This window comes from Pseudorca crassidens, chromosome 12 (genome assembly GCF_039906515.1).
Source record: "Pseudorca crassidens isolate mPseCra1 chromosome 12, mPseCra1.hap1, whole genome shotgun sequence".
Taxonomy (NCBI): Eukaryota; Metazoa; Chordata; class Mammalia; order Artiodactyla; family Delphinidae; genus Pseudorca; species Pseudorca crassidens.
Window position 1 is genome coordinate 43,351,099 of NC_090307.1, and position 22,951 is coordinate 43,374,049.

Consider the following 22,951-nt stretch of genomic DNA (forward strand, 5'->3'; position numbering starts at 1 on the left):
ATGGTAAACCAGTAAACAAAATAACAAATACCAATCCTTGGTTATACAAATGTGTAATTGCAAATTCACATGCATAAGTAATAATACAGAGATATGTTGTGCACACTTCACACAGTGGAATTATGACATTTCAATTGCCATGTGGCAAGATCTTTTGGACCTTTTTTTTTTTTTTTTTTTTTTTTTTTTGCGGTATGCGGGCCTCTCACTGTTGTGGCCTCTCCCATTGCGGAGCACAGGCTCCGGACTCACAGGCTCAGCAGCCATGGCTCACAGGCCCAGCCGCTCTGCAGCATGTGGGATCTTCCCGGACCGGGGCAGGAACCCGTGTCCCCTGCATCGGCAGGTGGACTCTCAACCACTGCGCCACCAGGGAAGCCCTCTTTTGGACCTTTTGAATAAAATACGTGAGAAATTACAGACCCTTAATTTGAAATATATAAAGGCTTTGTTGTCTTTATATTGATTCACTTTGCTATAAAGCAGAAACTAACACACCATTGTAAAGCAATTATACTCCAATAAAGACATTTAAAAAAATAGTAATGGGGTGTAAAAAAATCAACAAAAATAAGAAGTGAAATCGATCAGCATTTTGACACTGACTAGTAAGTGACTTGTAATGAAAATGTCCAGGTCTTACTAAAGACAGTATTTCCTTGGGAGGAAGGAAAATACACTTAATGAAGAGAAATGAATTATATTAACAAGTTGGAAGAAGATTTAAATTTCACATTGGATTTGACAAAAGATACTGATATCAATGAAGAAAACATAAAACTCATAAATGTCACTTTAATGCAGACATCAGTCACTTCCCAAGAAAACTTAAGATGCCCTAAATATTAAAGGAACTTGATTAAGGTTTCCCCAACTGAAAACAATGTAACAATTTGCATGATATTAGCAATATTTAATTTGAAGAGCAAAGGAAAGTTTCGAAACTATCAACAATAAAAGATACATTTCCATCAGATATGCTGAAGTAAAGACTGAATTATTTTTCTATTCTTTTTATAGAATATGATAATACAAAATCATTGTCATATGAAGAAGCAATCAAAGAGCATGCAGCCAAGAAACGTGGAAAGGAAACAGTATTATAGAGATGGGCCAGGGCGTTATTTAATTTTTAAAATATTATTTTTCTACATTTTGTGATGGTTGTAGCATTTATAAGCTTTTTAGAATCTTTTCTCATTTTAATTAAATATTCACTTTTCTAACTAATTTTTCAAATGCACTGCCTCTCCAAACTTTATAACTTTCAGACCTCAAAAAATTTGGATCCATTCAATCCTATGAGCCTAGAACAATGCTCTAAGTATTAAGTAGTGCTTCTTTAAATGTTTTTGAATAAATGACTGTCATGTAAAAATATTCAAAATGGAGGAGATATAAAACTAATTACAGGGCTTCCCTGGTGGCGCAGTGGTTGAGAGTCCACCTGCTGATGCAGGGGACACGGGTTCGTGCCCCGGTCCGGGAAGATCCCACATGCCGCGGAGCAGCTGGGCCTGTGAGCCATGGCCACTGAGCCTGCACGTCCGGAGCTTGTGCTCCACAACGGGAGAGGCCACAACAGTGAGAGGCCCGCGTACTGCAAAAAAAAAAAAAAAACCACAACTAATTACAAAATTTATACATCTTAAAATTCATTTTGAAAGTTTAAAGTCATTTAAAAATAGAGAATATAATACATAGAACTACTAATACCCATCACCCAAATTCAACAGTGGTTAAGACTTTCCACATTTTTTTTATTTTCCACAGTTTTTTCCACTTTTTTCGTTTTCTTTCCTGCAGTATTTAAAAGTAGATCCCAGATATCCACATCATTTCATCCCTTCATTCCTCAATTTCTGCCTCTAACAAATGTGGACATTTTCTTACATAAACATTTACTTAAACAAATGTTAGGTCATTACATCTAATCTAATACGTAAAAAAGTATTCAATGTTATTACCTAATAACCTCATCCATAGTCACATCTTCCCAATTTTCTCAAAATTATCTTTTGCATTGGGTTTATTTGGATCACGATACAAAGTCAACACATTTCATTTTATTAAACCTTTTAAATCTCTTCTAATATATCACGGTTTTTTTCTGTGTCATTAACATATTGCTGAACCAAAGTCAATTGTCCTGCACAATGTCTCATAGTTTGGATTTGTCTGTCTGCTTTCTCTTGTGTCTTTTAACTTGTTATTTTATCTGCCTTATTTCCTATAAATGGAAGTTAGCTTCAGAATAGTGGTTCTCAAACTTGAGCTGCATCAGAATCCCCCTGGAAGGTAAGTTAAAACAGGGGTCCCCAGCAGCCGGGCCAGATACCAGTACCAGTCCACAGCCTGTTAGGAACTGGCCACACAGCAGGAGGTGAGCAGCGGGCAAGCAAGTGAAGCTTCATCTGCCGCTCCCCATCATTCGAATTACTGCCTGAACCATCCCCTCCCTGACCCCAGTGTCCGTGGAAAAATTGTCTTCCACGAAACCGGTCCCTGGTGCCAAAAAGGTTGGGGACTGCTGTGTTAAAACACAGATTTTGGGTCCAGCCCCAAAGTGTCTGATTCAGGTGATCTGGGATGGAGGTCAATAATTTGCATCTCTAATAAGTTCCCAGGAGATGCAGTTACTTCTGATCTAACAGGCACACTTTGAGAACCACTGTTTCTAGACTTAGGTTTGATTCAATTCAAATGCTTTTTTCTTTTTTTCATGCGCTTGCTTCTTAAGTTATGCTGTATGCTTCGTTTTGCATCATTTTGCATCATATCAAATGGCACACAGTGTCTGGTAATCACACTTTTAATGATGTTAAGAATGCCCAGTAGATTCAGTAATGAATAACTGATATTTTAAAAAATAACTTGCTGAATTCAGTGAAGTTGCAGGATACAAAATCAATGTATAGAAATCTGTTGCATTTCTATGCATTAATAATGAACTATCAGAAAGAGAAATTAAGAAAACAATCCCATTTACAACTGCATCGAAAAGAATAAAATAATTATGAATAGATTTAACCAAAGAGGTGAAATTCTCTGACCACAGAGTAAGCAAACTTTCTTTAAAAGTAAAGTTAAGCTTCCTATCTGTGAGAATTTTTCTAGGTCTGGAGCTGGCAGTTCTGTTCAGGTGTGAAATGTGGGAAAAGGAAAATGCCAATATATTTCCAAGAAGGTCTTTGCTAAGGACGGTCGCATGTTATCTCAAGAGGAATGAGTGGAATATATAACTAAGACAAAAATCTAATCTTGTCCCCATAAACCAACACCTGTGTTTTGAGGATAAGCAGGTATATATTTTCCATAGGGCATAAGTTGTGATTCTTTATCTTTGTATTTTTTAAGATCTAATTTGGATATTTTGGATTTACACATGGAATATGAAAATAATTGTTCCTGAAGGGGAGGCTTGTTTAGGGTATGATCATCCAAAGTTTTATTGAGGTGGCACAGGTTTATGAGGCAATGACTGCCATATGTTATGTGGGTTATTAGGAGGCCTCTAGTAATTATTATTGTCTAATTCTATATTATCACCCCAATACCCATATTCCCCCATTTGTTAAAAAGGACTATTTTTTTTTTAACTTCCATCATTCTTTGGCAAAGACTAGTCTTTTGTTTTACTAACTTATTTATTTATTTTTGCTGTGTTGGGTCTTAGTTTCTGTGCGAGGGCTTTCTCTAGTTGTGGCAAGCGGGGGTCACTCTTCATCGCGGTGCACGGGCCTTTCACTGTCGCGGCCTCTCTTGTTGCGGAGCACAGGCTCCAGACGCGCAGGCTCAGTAGTTGTAGCTCACGGGCCTAGTTGCTCCACGGCATGTGGGATCCTCCCAGACCAGGGCTCGAACCTATGTCCCCTGCCTTAGCAGGCAGATTCTCAACCACTGCTCCACCAGGGAAGCCCTAAAAAGGACTATTTTTAAAACAGTTATAGATTCACAGCAAAATTGAGAGGAAGGTACAGGGATTTCCCATATTCCCACTTCCCTTTACACATGCCTAGTTTCTCTGTTATCAGCATCGCTGACCAGAGTGGTACACATGTTACAATTGATGAACCTAAACTGATGAATTATAATTACCCAAAGTCCATAGTTTATATTAAGTTTCACTCAAGGTATTGTACATTTACGGATTTGTACAAATGTTTAATGACATGTATGCAGCACTATAGTATCATACATAGTATTTTCATCGCCCTAAAAATCTTCCGTGCTCCATCTATTCATCTCTCCCCACCCCCTAAACCCTGGCAACCACTGATCTTTTTACTGCGCCTAGTTTTGCCTTTTCTAGAATGTCATACAGTTGAAAACATACAATATATAGTCTTTTCCATTGGCTTCTTTCACTTAGTAACTTGTATTTAAGGTTCTTCTGTGTCTTTTCATGGCTTGATAGCTCGTTTCTTTTAGTATTAAATATTATTCCATTATCTGGTCAACCACAGTTTATTTACCCATTCACCTACTGAAGCACGTCTTGGTTCCAGGTTTTGGCAATTATGAATAAAGCTGCTAGAAACATTAATGTGCAGGTTTTGTGTAGAGATAAAATTTTAATTCCTTGGGTAAATACCAAGGAACACAATTGCTGGATCATACGATGAATATGTTTAGTTTCGGAAGAAAAAGCAAGACTATCTTCCAAAGTGGCAGTACTGTTTTGCATCCTACCAGCAATGCATGAGGGTTTCTGTTGCTTCACATCCTCTCCAGCATTTAGTGTTGTCAGTGTTCCAGATTTTGACCATTTTAATAGGTGTGTAGTGATACTGCTGCTTTAATTTGCATTTCCCCAATCATATACGATGTGGAGCATATTTTCATATGCCTGTTTGCCATCTGTATATCTCCTTAGGTGAGGTGTCTCTTAAGGTCTCTGGCCCATATTTTAATCAGGTTGTTTTCTTATTGTTGAGCTTCAGTGTTCTTTGTAGGTTTGGGATAACTGTCCTTTTACAGATGTGTCTTTTGCAAAGATTTTCTTTCAGTCTGTGGCTTATCTTCACTCCCCAATATTTTAAGACCAAAGCCTTTGTAGTAAAAGGAAAACTACAGTCTGAAGTGCCAACTCTGTAGAGAACCTTTCTTAGATGCTGTGAAGGAAAAGGTGGAAGACTATATGTTGATTCCTATCTCAGTCTAGCTTGAAGGAAAATGCATATTAACATGAAAAGAAAAGTAGAGAGCAGTTGTGGTGTTTAATTCTGTGTCCAGTGCCATTGGCTATTAAGAGTTCACAGTGGAGGGAAAGATTGAAGTTGACTGAGGTAGAAGTGGGAATCTTTGTGGAAATTGAACTTAATCTGATTGACCTGGAAAGCTAGTTAGTTCTTCAACAGTGAGATAGGTGAGAAATGACACTCCATCTGAGAAACATAATTCAGTGTTACAAAACTTTCAGTTTATATCATAGAAGAAAAACACTTTGATTATGCTCTAGATTTAGATCCTGAATATTCTCAGATCTGTGATGGGTTTTCTTTACCTTGAGTGACTAGGACCATAAATCCTTTGTGGTTCCATAGTGGTACTGTTAGTAGCAGATGGCTGGCTCCTGTGTCTCACATCATATCTAAAAAGAATAGATTAGCCCAGCATATTTGCATCCAGATAAGTGTACTATAACACTTTAAAATATTGCACATGCCATTTAAAAAGCATATATAGTATATTTTTCAAACTTACGGAATATTTGCCTTATATTTGATTAGGTAATTCCACCTTGTTAATGATCTGAACTATAAAAATATGCCTTTTTTTCACTTTTAATGTCAGTGACCTATTCTAGTTTTGTTATCCCTCCTGTGACTATGTAGTAATAATATATTAGTGCAATCCTCAAAGCATGCAACACATATGTTATCATTGTATGGAGGCATTTTTGAACACTGATGATTTAAAATTTCCCATTTTAAATGCTTTCAAAAGCATTAGACTATGTTGATAGATTTGAAGATAGCTGCTCTTGTTTACAGAATTGTTTTCTATTTAGCTGGGGCCACCTGGGTATCTAAGTCATCATATGTGAAATTTGGGTTATTAATTTGACCTTGTAATGATTGATTTCTGTACTAGTCCAGGCTCCATTGCAAATGATCTAAATTCAGATTTAAGCAAAAATATAAAGTGGGGAGATGGAGAGGATATAGTATCACACAGCTGAAAGGTCCATGCGTTAATTTAATTTCAGGCACAGTTGAATCTAGATGCTCAAATGATGTTATCAGGTCTATTTCTATTCCGCTTAGCTCTGCTGGATTCAACTTGATTTTAGTTACAGGCACACTTTCTTCACTTGGAGGTGAAGTCAAGGCACTCATGCCTAGGGGAGAGGAGGTTGTTGCCCATAGGATTGGCACTTTGACCTGGCAAAGCAGGGGATGATTCTGAAAGGAACAGGTGCTGGGCTAACAAACAAGTAAAAGCTACCACAGCAGGACCAATGGTTGGTCTTGGCCACAATTACCAACGTTTGTGAAAATTGTCTTGGTTGGCATTCATCTTCTCTTGTAAATTACAAAGCACTAAGCTTAACAAATGGCTAGGAGGAAACCTAGTTGCTTTTTTCTAAACCAAAATCAGATGCCATCTTTAGACTCATAGACAAATTATAAACTGATTTTAAAGCATGTTTTCCTAGCAGTCCTAGTATCAGTATTTTCTATAGTACTTGTTGGGCAAATCAATTAAATATACCTACCCCTCAGTTTCCTTATCTGTTTCAAGAATACTAATGCAGTTAGACTGACTAAGCTCTGAGGTCATTTCTAGTTCAAAGAATATGTGATTCAGTGATTCTTTTATAAAACTGAGTACAGGTTGGATTTTTTTTGGAATATGTATATTGAATGGAAACAGTAATTGCTCTCAAAAAGCTACATTCAATAAATCTTTCTGCAGTTATAGAAATGTACTCTGTGGCTATTAAGCACTTGAAATGTGACTGAGAAAATGAATTTTTAATTTGATTTCATTTAAGCTAATTTTGATTTAAATTAAAATAGCCACAGCTCTAGAATTATCAACTTATTTAAACCAGATTTTTGAGAAATGATTGACATTAAAAATAAAACAAAATTTATAAGCTTGTGCAAGGAATTTCAAAGCAGCAATTTCCCATTTTCTTTTCAGTCCCCTGCACATAGCTATTCAAGCTACGACTCGGGCAAAAATGAGAGTGTAGACCGAGGTGCTGAGGACCTGTCCCTAAACAGGGGAGATGAGGATGAAGATGACCACGATGACCACGAAGATTCTGAGAAAGTTAACGAGACAGATGGCGTTGAGGCCGAGCGTCTGAAAGCTTTTAATGTGAGTCCTGCCACCCTACCATTATGGCTGAGTTTTTTACCACTTCACTTTCATGTTGTTGCTTGTTGGTAACTGTGGCTACTTTAGAGACATGTTTGTTTAATTTACAGAAGGATTTAAAAAGTACATGAAACACTCTTAGCCAACCAGACACCAGAATGGCTGTGTTTTGTTTAGAATTTTAAAGCCAAACGTGAGCTGAAAACTGCACTTGTGCTGTGTGAGTATGCATGTTTACCTAGCGGATGAAGGGAGCCTCAGCTTATCCCTCGGAAGCGTCTGCCCGTCATCCGTTATTTTCTTTGCTTTCCCAGCTTATCTAATTATGCATGAAAAAAGAGTCAATTGTTTGTTTTCGGAGATTAGTATACTGTGCAGTGTAGCAATGTAAACAGTCACATTATTAATAGAGAATTTTATGGGGTGCTCAATCGTCACAGTCTACTGTTATTTCTTGATTTTTTTCTACGCAATAGTCTATACTTTTCTGTCTGTCTGTCTGTCTGCCTTTCTCTCTCTCTTTCTCTATCTGTTTTTTAACCCAACCATTTAGAAAGTCTGTAAAGGGTGTTTGCTTAAAATTTCTGGCTTTCCATTGCAAAGTTCTCCAGTGCATAAACCAGACAAGACTATTTTCCTATCAGTAATCAAGACAGGAAGCTAGGAACAGCAGAGAGCAGCCCTCCAAACCCTTCTCCTCTGTCTCCCTCTTGCCAACAGATGTTTGTCAGGCTGTTTGTAGATGAAAACTTGGACCGAATGGTCCCAATCTCTAAGCAGCCCAAAGAAAAGATCCAGGCTATCATTGACTCATGCAGGCGACAATTCCCTGAGTATCAAGAGCGTGCCCGAAAACGCATACGTACTTACCTCAAGTCCTGCAGGCGGATGAAAAGAAGTGGTTTTGAGATGGTGAGTTTTGAATTAAAACACAGCCCTAGATTCCATCCAAATCCCACATGTAACCATGACACAATTTTTTTTTTCATCTTAGTGTCTTTTTAATTTTTTCCATAACGTCAGGTCCAAGGGGTTTTTGTTTGCTTGTTTGTTTTTTCTCCTTTTCATCTTCCTGAAGTATTTATCCCCTTTGTTGATTCAATAAGACACACCTTGTGAGACCAGTGCTCACAAGCCTAGGTACCATGTCCTAGGAAATGAGGGTCATGTGAGTGAACAGCAGTGAGAGCCAGCATCTCATTCTTGTGTGTTTCCTTTCTGTTACTGCTAAAGCAGATCTAAGGTTATTCAAGTCTTGAACTGAAGCACCCGTGGTTACTTTAGACGGCCTGTGAGAATGGCTTTCTCTGGGACAAAAGGAAATGGATGGCTCCATCTAAGTAATACTATTTTCATACCAACAGTTAACAAATAGCAGGCCTTGAAAAGAAAGGTCAGGGAATGAAAATCCTTATGTGAAAAATAAGGCTTTTGTGTGCTCGGTATATTTGTGTACTTGTCTTGTGGATGGTTAACATGAGCGTTTAGATTCAGCTGGGCTTTTTGTAGATGGATGATATCATGCCAGTGTTAGATATTTATGGGTGGAAATTAGACAGTGTTATTTGACCTTTATTCTATCTTACCTTGATGGAATTGTTATACTAGAAGTAGTTTTTACAATGTATTTTAAAACTTTCTTTATATTTTTATGTATTTGAGTGGACATGTATTAGAAATTTTCTGAAACTATTTTCGTTGTACTTTTGAGAAGCCTCCATAAAAACCAGGACTCTTCGTGCTTGTGATCAGTGCTTCCAATTTATTAGGTGTGATGGAACAGGAGTTGGTGTAGATATAGGAGATGTTTCAGAGTATGCCAACAGGAGAAATAGTTTTCCAGATATAAATGAAATGAATAACAAGTAATACCTCCTATATTATCTATTTTTCTACAATGGCTTCTAAAAATATCTTTGATATTTTTAAAAGAAAAACGACTGTTTCTTATAGAGAGGCAGTCTGCCAAGATGGTCACTAACACAAGGCTCGGTCCCTGGAGAGCTTGGTCTGGAGTTCTGGGTCCACCAGTTTGTAGCTATGTGACCCGGGCAAGGTGCTTCAACTTTCTGAGCTCAGGTCCCTCCTCTGGAAATGAGAATAATTCCTAATTTATAGTGCTGACAGGATTATATAAATTGTCATGTAAAGCTCGACAGGTCATTTTTGACACATAGTAACCACTCAATAAATCTGAACTCTGAAAATATAATCAACCAAATATTATTTAATCCATCGTCTGAAAAAAGCTACCCAAAATATTTGTATTATAAAATCACAGAACACTACATTTAAGAATTTGCTTACTTCTTAGAATAACTATATTGAAGTTGGAGTTTGTTGTACCTAAGTTACTTTAAAATAAAATAGCATAGCTGTGCCTGATGAAATTAAATTATGACAGTTGAGGTGGTATGGTATAAGAGAGGAGAGATTGCTTGAAGAAAATACAGCTACTTCCCCCATTATTGAATTCTTTAAAAGTTATTGTCACCCAATAGGAGAAAGATGACAGACAAAAAGGATATCTAACCAGGAATAAGAGCCCAGAATCCTGGCTTTGACATCGGTTCATCATCAAATTGGCAGTTGTTGTAAAATTCCAGTAGAAACTAAGTATGTCTCATTCAGTGCACAATGCACAATATATACTTTCTTCTTTCAGTAACAATAAAGATAATAATGTTATATACCATGATTTTATTTTACCAGCATCTGGCACTACTATTTCTTCTAAATCTTTTATTTAGAGATTCTTTTCTTTGATAAAATTTATCTTATTTTCCATTTATTAATAATTCTTTAAAAGAAAAAAATCATTGTCATGTAGAATTCTTAATTTCTCAAAGATGTATTTGAGATAATCACAGGTTTTTTATTAGTTATATTTATTTACCAAATATGAACATCTATTTGATGTAAACTTTGTGCTATGCATAGAGAAAGACAAGAAGTTAATATAAAATCAAGTAGGTTTACAAACTAATCTGGAAATAATGCTGTAAAGAAATGCTATTGTATTTCATATTTAATAATTTTCATTTGTTCATTTTTTATTCACTTATTCAATATATGTATAATGTGCATAACATCATGCAAAGTAATGAGAAATACAAAAGATGCCTGACTTGTTAATTAAGAAAAGTTAACATGTTCCCTGATCATCATGATTCTTTGAGATTACAAGTTGTGGGAAGTGAAGTGCTTAAGTAATAATATAAGGCCTAATATAAATAAATGTTAAATGAACAACACAGATGAAAATTGATATTGTAGTTTAGCCCATTTTTAAAAAATACATTGCTCAGTAATGCACTGTTGGAATAAAAATTAAATTCGCCATCTAGTTAACACTTGGAATTTTGATTGGCTTTATGTATCACTTCATTGTCATGCAGCATGTCATCATTTTGAACACTCATCCTTACCTGGAACAAATAGGAAAAGGCATGACTAGGGCAGATAGTAATTACAACTAAATATTGTACATTAATATTTTTTTGCCTTTATAATTTAAAATCTTAAAATAAGATAATATCCATGGTTTTAAAAAATTGAAACATTAAAAAATATTTTCTTATATTGTTTTTGCTATAGGTAGACATGAAGAAAATGTATCATTTTTAATATATGATTATCTTTACATGCCAATTATTTTGTAGTACTTAGTAAGTCAACAAAGCAACCTAGAGAAGTTTTTAATATATTTGTAAAGTAGAATTGTAGGAGTATTTGATAGGGGACTCCGTATTATAAAATGAAAGTGGCATTCAGCAAGCTTAGCTCATCCAGTTACTTAGGATCTCTAATCCAGCAGACTCTTTAAGTAAAGCAAAACACAAAATATTGAATTATGTGTTCCCTACTGACTTTGATTAAGAAATTCAAAGAGATATTCCCATAGAAGTGGTTTATCACAACTTATATTAGTATTATACTTGACAGTGTTGACATTCACTCTAATTTTCTGCTGCTAATACAAAGTCTATTCATGTTTAATTAGTCTACACTATCCCTTAAGAATTTACAACACAAGTACTTTTCATTGACTTCACTGAATGCATACAAATATTAGAGTATATATTTATGCATTCTTATTTCACTGAAATTATTAAGACCCCAAAGGTCTTAATTGCTGAAGTAGCCGAAATGTTTATGTCATTGCTCCAAACAGTCTCTATAATGTATGAAGTTAAATAACCATATTATGATACTTTTCTACACACTTTCACTAATTCAGTGTTCCCAATCATCTCAGATCATAAATTCTTCAGTGTTGAACATAAAAGGATATGTTTTATGAAAAATAAATCCAATAAGTTTGATACAGAGTACTGTCTTAGTTTTCATTAGATTTTAAGAACCAATGAGTTAAGCAGCCCTTATATTAATCCTTAGACAAATATATCAAATCATTATTGATTCTGTTATGCAGCTTTGACTCTCAAATTACTTCAGCTAATTTTCTGAAGAATATTTGTTGATTGTTTCAGAAAAGAAATGTATTTCTCCAAGGTGTCCTGATCTTAAATTCAAGAACACCTATAATAGATAAAGCCATAAAAAGAAAGCTTTATAAACAAGGTGAGGTTACCCCATACCTAAGTATTATTTGTGTTATGTGATATGATTCTCTTTTTATTTTCTGAGTTTGCATTGTTTAGAGATTCTTTCACCATGCTGCATATATTTAGATGTATTTTTATAGAACTCAAATGAAAATATTTGGGGGAGTTAGTCTAAGAGACTTTCTGTCCATCCTTCCTCCTGTATCTCATTTCTTGACACTATATCAAGTTAGATCAAGTGGCCTAGATATTTGAATTCAATAAACTCAGCCACTTGAAAACTTACCTATTAATTTGCTTTTTAATATTATTTATTTGACTATATTTGTTTGAAGAATTAAATCTCATGCTTTTTTTTTTTTTTTTTTTTTTTTTGCGGTATGCGGGCCTCTCACTGTTGTGGCCTCTCCCGTGGCGGAACACAGGCTCCGGACGCGCAGGCTCAGCGGCCATGGTTCACGGGCCCAGCCGCGCGGCATGTGGGATCTTCCCGGACCGGGGCACGAACCCGGGTCCCCTGCATTGGCAGGCGAACTCTCAACCACTGCGCCACCAGGGAAGCCCCCTCATGCTATTTTTTGTAAAATTTGCCAGGGACATTGTCCACTAGGCTTCTTAATGTCCACTATAAATGATCTCATTTCGGAACCCTCTTTTAGCATGTAATGAAAAAAAATGTGTTTCTTCTTCAGAAATAGAGTGCTTTTATGTTTTCTCATCATTAACTTACTACGTTCACTTTTGTGGCTGTCAGGAAGTTCAGAGCCAAAAAACTTTCTAAGGTCCCAATTATCTGGTTTTTTAATTTGTTTTAGCTTACATATTTCCTTGGTAGCTCTGATATCTATTTGGGGGGAAATGAGATATAAATTTAAAAACAAATGTGTAAATAATCTAATTACGGAAACACCATACTTTCATACCACCTTCTAAGTTGTTTTTTTTTTTTTTTTTTTGCGGTTCGCGGGCCTCTCACTGTTGGGGCCTCTCCCGTTGCGGAGCACAGGCTCCAGACGCGCAGGCTCAGTGGCCGTGGCTCACGGGCCCAGCCGCTCCGCGGCATGTGGGATCTTCCCAGACCGGGGCACGAACCCGTGTCCCCTGCATCAGCAGGCGGTGTCTCAACCACTGTGCCACCAGGGAAGCCCCTAAGATCTTTATTCATAGTATTTCTTTTTAATTACATCCTATAATACCCTCCTCAGTAATTTTGATATCTGACCTTATTTCACAGTTCTTTCATTAGAAAATAAATGGTTAATGTTTAGGAAATGGTACATTTTTTAGGGAATTTGACTACTTAACATCCTTTGCCTCTACTTGTCTGATGCAGACTAAAGTAGAGAGATCAGAATTCATCTTCAATTCACAGCTTTCATAGATATCATAGGCATTGCAAAAGCTACAGTGACACTATTCATTCTTTAGCAAATAGAGCTATTATAAAAAATGAATTAAAGTGCTTCTTTAAACTAAAAATTTGATCGGAAATATACTGAGCCCTTCATACAAGATCTTGGTTTAAAACTTTATACCTGCGCAACCATTATTATTCACAATATTCTTCATGCATCGTGAGCACAACTGTACAGGTTTCTCTCTTTGTGACCAGTTAACTTAATTGATGCTAATTAGTTTGAATTCCCCACCTGCTATTTGTACCAATTTTTGCCCTCTCTTTTATAAATGTCATCTACCATCCCCCAGGATACGTTCGTACCATCCTCTAAGTTCTTTATTCATAGTATTTCTTTTTAATTACATCCTATAATACCTTTCTTAATAATTTTGATAGCTAATCTGCACTCACAGTTCTTTAGCTTTCTCAGTTTCAGTGGTCTGTATCACTCTAGCCATTATTAGCATAGATATTTCTTAGTCTTTACTTTCACTCAAAGAGCCTGCACAAGCTATATTAAAATGTTTCACAATCACCTACAATTTTTCAAGTATCCCCTGCTGCCTTTACAGAGGAAGTGTCCTGGTCTTATTGCTCTGGATAACGCTTCACTTCTGCTCCCCTGTCATTTCACCTCCTTCAGAACATGGCTTCTTCGACCATCCCAATGGTCATATTTTCAGTTTTCCCTTTTCACTGAGTTTTCCCTTTTCTTCTCTTCTGCCTTATAAAAAGTGTCCAAATTCAAAAAAAAATTAACCTCATAACTTCTATAATCTTTCTTTGAGGACTCAATGCATCCATCTTTCTTTGCCATGTTTACTGAAATGTTTTATACTCACAGTTTACACCTGTTACCACCAACTCCCACCAAATCCCTTAAATTCAGACTCTGGTTCTTACCACTATATTGAATTAGTTCTTATGAAGATCACATGACTACCTTTGCACCAAATCCAAAAATTGCATCCTCAACTATAAATCACCCCATTTTCTTAAGATTCTATTTTCTATTTCTATTCATGTACCTTTTTCTTGATTTGGGGCTTTTCTTAAGATTCTTTGCTTGGCCATGTACCGCATATTACCCTCTCCACAGCTGCAGAGGTCTACTCCTGTATACAGTACTCTACTCTCAAAGTAGATCCCAGTCATATACAAAGCCTTGGTATTTCATTCCACATTCTAGTCAGATGCTAGGCAAATGTGTTGTTATATCCTCACTGAATTCTCTGCATTCTCTATCACCCATTCTCTCCACTGATCTTCCACCTCATCTACCAAATCAATAGTAAATTCCTCTTGACTTATCTATTTCCAGCAATCGCACCACTGTTGTCATGTACACCAGTGTTCATAAACTTGGAAAGAGATTTGACTCTCCTTATACTCCTGACTTGCATTCTACCACTGGCTAAATTCTGTTTATTTTTCCTTTGCTGTCTTTCCCAAATCAGTCCCATAAGTTTGAACTTTATCAGGTATCATTTTAGTTCTAACCTTTCAAATCTCATACCTATACCCTTGCATAATCCTTCTAACTCAACTACATACTTCCATCTTATACTACCCTCTAATTCATAAGCAGAGAAAGAACTAGGATTTGCACCTGAAAATTATGAAATTTGGGACCTTTTTTTCAAAAGAAAAGTAATATAAAATTATGAGCACAAAGTTAGGTAGAAGGATGAATATCTGCAGTTAGAAAAAAGCCACACATAATATTTGTTTTAAAAAAGAGAAATCTTGAAGATTCAAATCTTTTTCTTCAGAAAAAGAAGAAATACTAGAATACTTACAACATCCAGTAACTCCAGTAGTTCCATCCAGTTGAAGAACCCTGGTGCCTGGACTTCATTGGCTTTATTATAAATCTGCCTTTGTTCCTGGAGTAGTCTTCCTCAATTCTGGCTTTGATACTGTCAAACTTTTGTCATCTCAGGACAAATTCTAAATTTCTTACTATAGTGTGTTACAGTATGCCCTTTTGAAACTGAGACACCTAGGTTCAATTCCTGTACAATTTTATGTGATGTTTCTGAGTCTCCATTTTTCTAAAGGAGAGGGCTCTCGAGGTATTACATGTGATAATGTAAATAAAATGTTTAGCATATAATCTGGCCCCTTTCTACCCTTTCTTCTAATATGCTCAATTATTTCCTTTAATGTCTCAGTTATCACAGGGAACTGCTACTCTTTCTCTCAGTGTGTGCTCTCTTGGTTCACTGATTTTTCCTGACTCAGGGTTCATGGGTACTATTCTCTCTTTATTTACTAAATTATTTTATTTACTAAAATTGAAGAGTAACTAAAGTGTAAAGAATACAACCATCAGTGCTTTCAGAGTTACTCATCAGTGGATCTTTTAGTTTAAGCAAAATGTTGACCTGAGTCTCATGGAATACCCCCTCACACACCCCACTCACCTTCCCTCTACAAATACATACAAACCCTGAGTAAAATATAACAATTTTTAAATGCCTATATAAGCTCAAAAGAAAGAAAAGGAAATTCCCAAGGCTTGAAATTAATAGCAAACTCATAGCCAGAGTTGTAAGCCCTTAATTTGATAGGGTAACAGAGTAGGAAGATAGAAAAAGTGAATTTAAGCCCAAACAGATAAGGGCTGGGATTTGAATGCCAATTCAAGTTCAGGAGATGGGGATTTGGGTTTGCGACTAGGCAGGAACATGAACTGAGAACTGTATAAAAAGCTGGGACCCTGGAAATGACTACTCTTCCATTAAAGGGGAATTGGAAGCATCAAATTACAACTTCAAAAAATGAAATGACAGGCATTATAAACATTGAAACTAAAACCTTACTAGATGGGTTAAATAGCAGATAAGATGATTCAACCAAAGAGAAAATTGATACATTGGAACTGTGGAAATTACTCACAGACAGAAAAAAGAGAAGTGGAATTTGATAAAGAAGTTAACTTGGGGACTAGAGTGATATAGATCTAATAGGCATTCCAAAGGAGGAATTAGAGAGAATGAGGACAATATTCAAGCAAAAAAGGAGGAAGAATTTTTCAGAATTGACTAGACCATGAATACTAAGAACAGAGAAACAGACCATCCCTGAGCAGCACAAATAAAAACAAAGTCACACCTATGTACATCAAGGCAAAACTGCAGCAGACCCAAGAAATTCTTAAATGTCGCCAGGAAGAAACAAGAAATTATCTAAAACAGGAAAGTAGACTGAACATAATACTTGTCCTCAAAATAGATGTCGGAAGACAATCTTCAAAATACTGAGAAAAAAGTCCTCAAAATTTTTTAGAGAAACTACTTTTAGTCTACAAATCGATGCCTAGCTAAACTCTACCTCCAGAGTGAGGAAGAAAAATACTTCAGACAACTACTGAAATTACCACTGACAGGCTGTTTCTGGGAAGAACTAAAATGTACTCTAAGAAAAAGGAAACAACCCAGAAGGAGACACTGGAAAATTAGCAGCATTGGTGAGCAAATCTGAAGAAAAGCTCCCTGATTTTAGTCAGTGGATCTTGGTTCTTAGCCATGTTTTATCAGCTGTTACTTGTGGACCTTGTATCTCTTGTAGTTCAGATTCCTCACGGGAAAAATGGAAACAAATAGCACTTCTACGTGAAAACCAACAACACTTGAAATAACAAATATAAAAACTTCTGCATAGCATGGTACCTGGTCTCTGAGGAACAGGATAAAATGCAGTCGAATCTGAAATTGCATTCCACTGCTCCCTTTACTGGGAAACCCTTGCTGTCTCAATCTGTTGAACTCCTTGGAGGACTAAATCCAATACGCCTTTATCTATTTAATCATCACTTCTAGCTAACAGCAGCCTTAAATCTCTCTTTCTTCCATGTGCAAATTGTACTTTGTGGTACTTCTGTAGTTTTATTTTATCCTGTCTTATATTACTGTTATTTATTTATGGGCCTTAGCTCCCTAATAAGAAGTTACGTTCCTTGACTACTCTGCTTCTTAACTTGTTCATTTCTGTATCATCCACTATGTCTTATACAGTACAATTAGTTGCTCGTGAAATCTGCTCAGTCCGTGTTCAATTCAATGGAATTAAAATTGTTGAATGAAGGATGAGTGAATGAGTGGACATTCATACTAATGTGTTACTTTGTAGTAAAATTAGTGGGGAGATAAGCTAGTGTTTATTGTGTGCTCTTTCACAGTATCCTGCAATTGGCATTTCAATTTTAAAAGCTACTGATAACTGAAAATCTAGCCTAATGTATTTTAAATCTTAGGGAGTTTTTTTTCCTAAAGAAGGCGTCATATAACGTTTAATTTTAACTCTCTTGAAACACTATTTTTAAAATATTTTTATCTATTTGGTAATTAGTGTGAATATTAATTGTATGAATAGAATTTGTATATAGTTTTACGTTTCATAAGTAAACTATTAAAAGAAAAGATGTCATGGTCCAAAATAATCATAAGTAAATGTAATCACTTATTTTCAGAATTAAAAGATGTTTCCTAGTGGAGACTTGAATAAGTTGTCAGTTAAAATGAAAACATGTCATTTTAGTTGAAAATTTAGTTTATCTCATCTTGATCAGATGTATATGTCAGATGACATTAGCTAAACTGGGCTTTAGCATCAACTATAAAACTTAACAATTCCCCATGTGTTTGTGAAAGATCATTATTAAAGGTCAATAATGTTCTAAAATTAAGGCCGAAGCATAGACTATTAATTCAGAATGAAATACTTATAATCACAGCCTAGATAGGGGTTAATTATCATCTTTGTTTTTAAACTCCTTTTAAATTAGTCAAGATATTTTTCTCAGGAAAACTGGAAAGTCCAAGGATTCTCACATAGCTGGGCTCAAATGGCAGGGATTTGCCACTCTCCCAATGCTTCTCTGTGTATTGGTTTAACTCTCAGTCTTGCTACCTGTTGGGAAGTGTTGCCATCAGCAGCTCTAAGCTTCTTTTCTTAAAACTCCCAATCCAAGAGCAATCTTCCAGCTCCAGGTTCCCATTTCCATGAAAGGACTTGGATTGGCCCTAATTGGATCATATGTCCATTTCTTGGATCAGTCACTGGGAACAAAGGGATGGGCTCCCGTGATTGGCCAGGACTAAGTCACGTGGCCAGTTAGGTCAGTAAGGGACTTTGCTTATCACATCCACCCAAACCTTTTAGGATGGGGTCAAGGCAGTTGAGCTGCTATTTTAGTCTGCATCCACCATGCTTATCTAAGATCTTGGATCATCAATGGTCCAGAATTCAGAACTTTTCTGATTTGGGGGACCTGATAAAGTACATATTCTGTTTCCTGCATAACACTCACATTGGGGTCTGGAAAAACATCCCATGCACAAATATATTAGTCTTTCTGCCACAAAACCTAGGAATATTCACAGAAAGCAGAAAAAAGAAAGTTTTTAAATATTCTCATATCAGTTTCTTCTGCCAACTGAGTTTACCCTAAGTTTTTGAAATATTTCAGCTCATACAATATTAGGATCTTAGAATTACTGATAAAAGGTTGTGAGTCTATAATAAACACTCTTTGTTCCGTGTATATTATACCCTATGTACTAGGCATTGTACTAACTTGCAAAGTAAACTCTATGATAACAGAGACAGTATTGATTTTGTTTATCTCCGTATTTTTGGACTTGGCACAGTTCCTGACATACAGAAAGCGCCCATTAAGTATATTTGTTGGATAAACTAGTAAAGATATCAGTGACTTTATGTACCTTACTTCATGGAATTCTAACAACTGCCCCCTGATATAGAGATTATTTTTCCTATTCATAGCTTATTGACTGAACCTCAGTTTTGTCATTTATAAAAATATAAATAATGATACTCGGCAGAATGAGTGAGGCTCAGAGAGATTATATAGCAAAAGTAGTCAGGCAAATTGCAAGGAACTGATTGCATAATAATATCCAGGTCTGTCTGACTTAGTTGCTAAACTGTTACTTTAGTCCACTGATGTTGGCAGATGAAGCTACCTGGTCAGAAAAAGGGATCCCTTAGGAGCTGCATCTTTTTACACTGTAACAGTTATGTGTTCAGGCATGGGTATACCATTTTGGGGTGACAGGATATCATCCAAGCTGCAGAATTTTCAAATTATGTATTTTATAAAGTAACAAGTTTAGCAGAAATCATCTTAACTTAAAACTCTACCTAAATTCTGACTACTGAATTATTTGCTTTAATTATTTTAAAAGAGCTCATTCTACTTAAAATCTCAGGTTGATGTCACCATTGCTCCCAATCTGGCTTGTCTAATACTTGATTAAGCTGTGCTTGAACACTGGAGTCGAGAGCATCGCCACAGTAACCCATGAACAGAGCTTATATTCTTGATTTCTTTTTACTTTATATAATTGCAAAAAAAAAAAAAAAAAAACGTACAGCATCCTAAGCGTACAGCAGAAGTTCAGAGGACTCAAACACTGTTTAGTTTTAAGACCAAAAAATGGAATAGTTTGTTGGTGTGGTAGTAGGTTTTACATGCCTATATAAGGAAAGACACATTTACACTGTGCCAACAGCAATCATATCTTAAGTCCCCAATTAAAATGTGACTTTTTAAACTCCAAAACCCCATGTGACTGTTTAGCCATCTGTTTAATGAAACGACCACCGTTGGTTTGGGCATAGATAATTATTACAATAAGAACAGTGCTGGGGAAAGATCAGCTTGTCCCAGTTGAGTATGACAGTTAATTATGAAGAGATAATTAGTGAAGGCTAGTTAGCATTATCTCATATCCAGGAAAGAAATAGGTAACAAATCTCAATCTAGGTATAGATCATGTAGAATATGTGATTGTATACATCTTTGAATAATTATTTTTAAATATCTAAGATATATACTAAATAGTAGATTTACTGAGCTGTATTCAACTGGAAGGAGCAGTGTTGTTTTCCATAAATTATCTATTGAACTCTTTGCATTTTGGTGAAATATTATTTCAAGTTATTACAGTGGAAGCTTTTGTGTTTTATGGCCACTCTTACTGGTGTAACAAGGAAACTTCAGCATTTATCCCTGGTGGAACCCATGACTACAGCCCTTAACACACTGACAGGAAAACACTAAAGAGATGATTTTAGAATAAGCTTTCCACTAGTAAATGTCACGAAGGAAAGGGGAAGTCCCCATGAATATCGTTCTGAGAACTCATAAATAATAGTTTTAAATTTCTCTATGATAACACTGCTTTTATAAGGAGCAAAACTGATGAATTTCCTTCTCACTCTCTTGGTCTAAGTACTTTTGAGTTGTGAAATAGATAATAGCCACACCATGGAGGAAAAATAAGCCAAAGACTTTCATATTTAGTATCATATAACCGGGCACAGCATAATTGAGCTCTGTGTGTATAGACGAGCATCAGCATTTATTACTGGCTCATCAGTATTAGAACCAAGGGGATTTTTACCAGGATTGCCTCACAGGAGAGAAAGAACTTCTCTGCCTGGCTCCTGATTCTCGTTCTGGGCATGAAACTAAGCTTTATTATGTGTCGTGTACAGTAATTTCTTGGCACTTCTGGTTGCTCCAACGTGAAAATCTTATGAATTTAGATTGCATCAGTTTAGAACATGTGATGGAATTTAGATAAGTTCCATTTTATCATGCCATTAATGAAGAAGAGTTTTAAAGAATTAATAGGAAGCTGTTTTAGGAGGATTTTGATGACTTTAAGAGAAGTATTTTAGGAAGACCCTAATATATTCTTCATTTCAATGCATAATGGAGTTAGCTGTACATGGACTCCTCCGGAGGAATGTGTAGTGTTTAAGAGCTCCAGCTTTCTTTAAACTCACTGAGGCCTTCATTGTAAAATGACAATAAACTTTACTAGGGATTATTAGTCCCAGTTTATCATCAGACTTAAAGATGAATTCAGGTGTTTCCACATCATAGCTGTGTGATCTTGGGCAAGTTATATAGGACTTTAATTTGGGTTTCTTTAAAATGGGTGATAAAAGTACTTTTTCTCAAGGGTTGTTTGGAAGAAATTAGATAATGAATCACAGATTTTTGTATTAATGCTTCCACATCTAAGCACTCAGTATGAGTTAGGTATTATTAATATTTATCTTAAGATTAATTTAGAATGAATAGTACTGGTTTTCTCCTTGGAGGTACGTATTTTATCATGTATTTAGGATATTGTAAATTCCTTGAAAAACACATATGTACCTATTAAACTGTAATATAGATTTTATTCATTCGTTCTGCCCTTCTCTCCAATGAGCTTGAGTCGGGTATAATTGTAATACAGATATGTAAAGGAATAACTTTGGTCTGCTTATTTTTGGTTGAGCCAACATTTTATATATAAGGATCTTTCCTAAAATATTTTATGTTATTAATAATAAATTTTGTAAAAGTACTAAGTATACCACAGAATTTAGGAGAGTGGAAGAGTTGAGAATTGGGAGACATGAAACCTGGCTTCTATTTCTAGCTCAATTTGTCCTTAGGCAAAAAAGTTTCTTCAAACTTTAAGGAAGAAACTGTACTGAATGATTTATATGACCATTTACAGTTATCGGATTATGATTCTATAGTAAACTCAGAACAACTCTATTTTCAAAATTATATTGTTTAACTTCTGGCCATGTTTAATCACGTATCTTTGCTTCTACTGATTTTTTTCACTTAATAGGAAAGAGTACATGATTGCTTTATCTTGAAGTTGACTTTTTTCCCAAAATCTTGAAATAATGAGGTTATCCAGTGACCTTAAAAAATATCTAGTTCCACTCAGCTGGGAAATTATTCTATTTTCTGAGAAGACCAATTAAATATACTTGGTAAAAACCCAACTGTGTCATTTTCTCCAAAAAGGAAAGTATATAAATTATTACACACAGTAACTTATACTGTTCTAGTAAAAGTCATTTCCCATTTTGTTTTTAAATATTAAAAAAGAATTTGAAAGGAAATGCTACCAAATCATTCTAATTAAAGAGGTATTTTACCTTGTATTCTCTCTGTTCAACAAACTATTAGGTGTTCAAGGAATGTATGTGTTTATTACTACAATTTAGTCAGCTTAAGGAAGCTCCATAGCCTTACATATTCCTAATTTTGAATAGAGGTACCAGGTAAAGAGAAAAAATAAAAGGAATGAAGAACAGAAACAGGTCTCTGAATTTCATGTGCCTGTCAATGATTGGATCAGGAAAATAGAGACTGCTGATATTTTAGTTAGCTTCTGTTAATTCAATCCCTAGAACTAGATGAAGTGTCTAAAGATGTAGTTTATAAAGGTGTGGACTCTCACTTCTATTTGAACAATGCTAGCTACAATGAAATAGATGATTTTTTTATAATGGAATGTTCTTATTCCCATTTTTCCTGTAACACTGTTGCCTCAAAACATAATTCAGTTGAGATGAACAACATTGTGTAGCCAATTCCCATGGGGTTTAGAGTATAATTTTGAGCCATGTTATGGCCATCTTTTAATGAAACACTGATTTTTGTAGCTTAGTATAGTTTCAGTTCTGAGCTAGACTACCTTATCCATATTCAATGAAGTACAGAATGAAATGAAGCAATATGCGTTTTGAAATGATATATACACCTTTATGACAATTTAAATATTTTTTAACGTTTACTTCATTTGACCCTCTCTGTTCCCAA

At 35.5% G+C, this 22,951-nt stretch overlaps 1 protein-coding gene across 6 annotated transcripts in view; it reads left to right on the forward strand.

Annotated features, from left to right (window-relative positions):
- The window catches only part of NOL4 (nucleolar protein 4), a 394,425-nt gene that overhangs the window by 276,769 nt on the left and 94,705 nt on the right, over nt 1-22,951 (forward strand). For 4 of the 6 annotated variants that reach the window (XM_067699374.1, XM_067699376.1, XM_067699377.1 and 1 more), the window contains exons 7-8: nt 7,153-7,332; nt 8,053-8,244. In XM_067699374.1, the coding sequence (XP_067555475.1) occupies nt 7,153-7,332; nt 8,053-8,244 (372 nt within the window). The remainder of the gene's footprint in view (nt 1-7,152; nt 7,333-8,052; nt 8,245-22,951) is intronic. The other 2 variants (XM_067699379.1, XM_067699375.1) reach the window with 1 other exon arrangement.